This window comes from Zea mays, chromosome 5 (genome assembly GCF_902167145.1).
Source record: "Zea mays cultivar B73 chromosome 5, Zm-B73-REFERENCE-NAM-5.0, whole genome shotgun sequence".
Taxonomy (NCBI): domain Eukaryota; kingdom Viridiplantae; phylum Streptophyta; class Magnoliopsida; order Poales; family Poaceae; genus Zea; species Zea mays.
The window spans coordinates 198,914,138-198,919,091 of record NC_050100.1 but is presented as its reverse complement, the minus strand read 5'-3'; the positions used below and the strand labels follow the sequence as shown (position 1 = coordinate 198,919,091).

The 4,954-nt window shown below is 48.3% G+C and overlaps 1 protein-coding gene across 1 annotated transcript; it reads left to right on the top strand.

Annotated features, from left to right (window-relative positions):
* Positions 1-714: 714 nt before the first annotated feature.
* On the top strand, positions 715-2,987 carry LOC103627533 (aluminum-activated malate transporter 10). The gene is made up of 3 exons (XM_008647824.3): positions 715-1,293; positions 1,426-1,563; positions 1,665-2,987. Exons 1-3 carry the CDS (start codon positions 948-950, stop codon positions 2,645-2,647), a joined length of 1,467 nt encoding a protein of 488 aa, XP_008646046.1. The 5' UTR covers positions 715-947; the 3' UTR covers positions 2,648-2,987.
* The last annotated feature ends 1,967 nt before the right edge of the window (positions 2,988-4,954 follow it).

The window sequence follows — 4,954 nt, the reverse complement described above, 5'->3', positions numbered from 1 at the left end:
AAAGCATGAAATATAATATAAGCATCATCATAGAATCATTTCTATTTTATTAACATGGAAAAATAGAAATGATTTCAAATTACAAATGTACCTTCGGTCCTGAGAGAAGGTAAAAAGTACAAGCGTGACGCAAAAGCAAATGCCAAGTCAGCGTGAACAGTACGGGGATACTGTTCACCTATTTATAGACACGGGACACAGCCCTTACAAAATTACATTTATGCCCTTTACATCTGACAATAACTCTATAGTAATCCATCGAGGTCCGAATAGCCTTTTCATCTTTAAGTCGGTTTCCTTTCCTGCCACCATGCCGAAGCTTTTCTGCTCACAGCTTCGGTGCTGTATCAACCTTCGTATGCTTTGAGCTTCTCCCTCTGTGATACCGATTCGAGTCCGAAAATACCTGTTTGCACATTATACTCCAGAAACACTATTAAATCATGTTTTTGAGGACCTTCGGACGCCGAAGGTCCCCAACCAAAGAGTAGATTCACTTTGCTTCGACCGTGGTTAATTCAGTTTTTTTGCTGTTTGACTGTGAGAAAGTGATTGTTATTAGGAGCGGAGCTGGGAGAGCTCTACCAAAGCCTGCAGCCTTTGTGCGCGGGGTTGGTCTTCCCTGATATCTGCTATTGTGTCCTACGTCAAAGTCCAATACCCCCATCTCTCTTGTGCTATTATATATATACCAGTCTCCAGCTTTCTCACAACATTCCAAGACGAGGAGGAGATCGTCTGTTGGGAAAGCCTAGCGTTTTCGTCTCATTCCTCTGTTGCAAGGAAGCAAGTGAGACAGAGAAGCGACGAGAGCTTCCAACAGAGAGGCTGAGGTCAACCTCGCAAGAGTCAGACACAGTACCAAATACGCTGCAGGGTCACATTCTGCACGCTTACAATAGGGACCCAGCAAAAGTGTTGGCAGCCGCGCTCGTGTACCGGTCAGTATGGACGCCGCCGCGAGGGAAGCGCAGCAGAGTGGTGTGGAATGGCGGGTGACCGTGCCGGAGGGCACGTCGGTGACCGTGGAGCACGAGGCCGGCCCTGCCGCGAGGGCGTGGACGTGGCTGGTGGCTTGCTTTGCCATGGCGTGGAGCAGGGTCGCCGGGTTCGCAAGGAAGGTGTGGAGGATCGGGACAGATGATCCTCGGAAGGCGGTGCACGGGCTCAAGGTCGGGCTGGCGCTCGTGCTGGTCTCCGTCTTCTACTACACGAGGCCCCTGTACGACGGCGTTGGTGGGTCTGCCATGTGGGCCATCATGACGGTCGTCGTTGTCTTCGAATACACTGTTGGTGAGTCGATATATGAACGGCTTTGCTTGCACAGAGTGCACGCGGAGCAACACATGCATGTGTGGATATCGCCTTGACCTGGTTGGTTTTCTGAACGTCTTTGCATGCATGCATGCATGCATGCATGGGCAGGTGGCAGCGTATACAAGTGTTTCAACCGAGTGGTTGCTACGGCGAGCGCCGGCGTTCTCGCGCTCGGCGTGCACTGGGCGGCTGACAAGTTTGGCGAGCTCGAGCCTTACATCCTCAGTGGCTCGCTCTTTCTGCTGGGTACGTATTCGGCATTGTCACTGTGTAATACTGACAACGACAGGCCACTAGTAACAGCAAAATTGAATAATAATAATACGCGTGCGCGTGCGTGCATGCAGCTGCGGCGGCCACTTTCTCGCGGTTCATCCCGACGGTGAAAGCGCGGTTCGACTACGGCGTGACCATCTTCATCCTGACGTACAGCCTGGTGGCCGTGTCGGGGTACCGCGTCGACGAGCTAGCGGCGCTGGCGCAGCAGCGGCTCTCCACCATCGCTATCGGCATCTTCCTGTGCCTCGCCGTCAGCGTGCTCATCTGCCCCGTGTGGGCCGGCCAGGAGCTGCACCTCCTCACCACGCGGAACATGGACAAGCTCGCGGCCGCCGTGGTGGCCTGCGTCGAGGGCTACTTCGCGGAGGGGCCGGCCAGCAGCAGCAGGGCGGGGGCGGACGGGTACAAGTGCGTGCTCAACTCCAAGGCGTCCGAGGACGCGCAGGCCAACCTGGCGCGGTGGGAGCCCGCGCACGGCCGCTTCGGCTTCCGCCACCCCTACGGGCAGTACGCCAGGGTGGGCGCGGCGATGCGCGCGTGCGCCTACTGCGTGGAGGCCCTGTGCAGCTGTGCGGGCGCCGAGGCGCAGGCGCCCCCGCACGTGAAGCGGCTCCTCCGCGACGCGTGCGCCACGGTGGCTGTGCGGTGCGCGCGGGTGCTCGGGGAGGCGTCGCGCTCCGTCGCCACCATGTCCACGTCCTCCTCCCGGGCCCTGGACTTCGCGGTGGCGGACATGAACACGGCAGTGCAGGAGCTTCAGGCCGACTTGCGGGCGCTCCCGTCCATGCTGGCCGTGAAGCTGGGAGAGACGTCCCTCATGGACACCATGCCCGTCTTCACCGTGGCGTCGCTGCTGGTGGAAATATCCGCGAGGGTCGAGGGCGTCGTTGACGCCGTCGACGCGCTGGCGACGCTTGCCAACTTCAAGCAGCTGGATGACGACGACAACGACGACAAGAAGGGAGAAGCCGAGATGACGATCAAAGTGCACCCGCTGAACGAACCGGACACCGCCGATGAGTCACGGGAAAACCAGACAAGCAAGGCTTGATCGATAGTAAGGAACATGAAAAACCTCCATCATCAAACCAGGCGGCAGAGATCAGACACGACGAACTCGATAAGATTTAACCGCAGTACCGAGGAACTCTATATATACAGGCGGTTATGAACATATTTGTATTGACGTTTTTTAAACCGTCAGTACTATAGGTCAGTACTATAGGTCAGTAGAAAAATTAATTATACATGGGGATAACTGAGAACCGTCAGTCAGTTAAGGTAATAAAACCGTAAGTGGAAATCCTTTTCAAGAAACATAAAATATGTTTTTAGAATAACAAAAATAATATTTTTGTTAGGGAGAAGGGCTTTTTTCATGACAAATTTGCAGCTATGCGGTTGGCGACAAATTGAACTAACAACCTCATCCTCAAACATAGTAGTTGCACAGAGGTAACAAGTTGTGCAACAGCTAACAATATACTTTCTCCATCCTAAATTTTCATGTTCGAACATATAGCGCCCTATTCCGGTAGCGTTCAGTTCCATTCAGCAATATTGAAACGTAGCAATCACATAAACTAGTTGGGTGTCAAGGATTGTTTTATGTCATGATGGTTTTGGCACTTACATGTAGCATGATGCTTTTGATAGCTTTCAAAGTGAAACTAAACCAGCTGTAACTGAAAATCATTAGGGCTTGTTCGTTTTGGTGATAGTCCATATATTAGGTGGGATTGAGCCGGTTTAAATCCATAAAAAGTCAAAATACATCTCAATCTCACTCAATACACTTCAATACAGATGTAATATTAATAATCGAACAAGCCCTTAATATTTTATCATTTAAATCCTTGTGTGGTGACGTACATTCTTATGTCCGTTAAGAAGGTTGATGGTAGCAAAATGAATTAGAACCAAGGTACAAGATGAATTGGAATGTCTCTTCTCAATGCTGCTAGACTACTATATCATTTAGGTGTTTACTCTTCTGTTACTTGACTCGTTCACTTACTTATAGCATTCAACTAGTGAATTTGGATACCATTGCCATCTCTAGATGAGGATCGATCTGTTGAGAACTACGTCACCACGAATCACCAGATTCGCTTCCTTCCCACCCGTCAGCAGTAAAGGCGCGAGAAGCTGTAGACCCGTCTCCCTTCCCAGAAGCACGACATAATAACACACGAGACACATGATATAGGGTTGAGCCTCTGGCCTCTTTCTCTTCTCTGTCTTATGAGGGGTGTACATGTTCCTTATATAGAGATGTGAGACCCATCAGGGGCAAAGCCGGTATTTGCCCACATAACCTTAACTAGGGTTACTTAACACTCCCTCTTGGGTGAATACCGCGATCAATACATGCCTCATTAAAACTCCAAAAAACCTAGTGGAAAAATATGGAGAAAGAGCACATGGTGACGCATATTGTATTTGCACTTTGTTGCCTCGTTAAAAACCTTATGTGAGAAACTTCAAGAAAACTCACTAAAGGAAAAAGAGTGCAACAACTGTCATCAGGATATATTTCGATCTTTTAGATCTAGATTCAATTGAATCTTCTATAAAGGCTAACTTTAGAAATGTGCTCCCCCTGACCCTTGCAAAACTATCTCAGTATGGCAAAATAACTTCTTCTAGAAGTTTATGCAGTTATGCACATATTGATTTAGCAAAAAGATTCAATATTGTTGCAAGGATTATATCAGGAACTTCACCTCTACTCACTTCTAGGACATACGAGGTAAGTGCACGTATCAACGTAAATAAGCCACTTTGACTGATGGTGTTTGATCGGCTGGATCTATATATTTGATAGAAACTTTCATAAAGGCTCACATATTGATCATCAAGCTGATGCCTTCCGGGCATAGAATATGACATTTATTGTCTCACAATTATGATCAATATAAGCATTCGCTCCCCCTGACGATGACATCTGTCAAAGTCGTTATCCCTCATAACTCAAGCATATTCTTCAAGATATATGTCTCGTTGTTCATCTGGAATAACGAGAATGGATGAGGTTGGGGTGCTATAATTTTCTATCTTACACCACAATTTATACATAGTTGTGCAAAGCAAGTAACATGTCCTTTTATAGGACTTTAGGGGATAATATAGTTGCAATCGTACATATTCTAAATATGACACATCGCTCCAGGCGTTCATCCATTGCAACATATATGATGGTGTAACAAAAATCCATTAAAGATCGTAATCCATCAGAGATTTTTCATCGATCAGATATATTGTTATAGTCTGTCATTCTGGCACAATGGGGATATTTTGCCAGTAACACCTAAACCTTATAGGTTTCTGCCATCGAGACTTTACAGGATACCGTAAT

What these genes read in the sequence shown, in the direction of transcription:
- LOC103627533 (XM_008647824.3), top strand. Translation starts at nt 948, where the DNA reads ATGGACGCCGCCGCGAGGGAAGCGCAGCAGAGTGGTGTGGAATGGCGG. An exon ending in TGTCTTCGAATACACTGTTG is followed by an intron (nt 1,294 to 1,425) that starts GTGAGTCGATAT and finishes ATGCATGGGCAG; the next exon opens with GTGGCAGCGTATACAAGTGT. An exon ending in TGGCTCGCTCTTTCTGCTGG is followed by an intron (nt 1,564 to 1,664) that starts GTACGTATTCGG and finishes GCGTGCATGCAG; the next exon opens with CTGCGGCGGCCACTTTCTCG.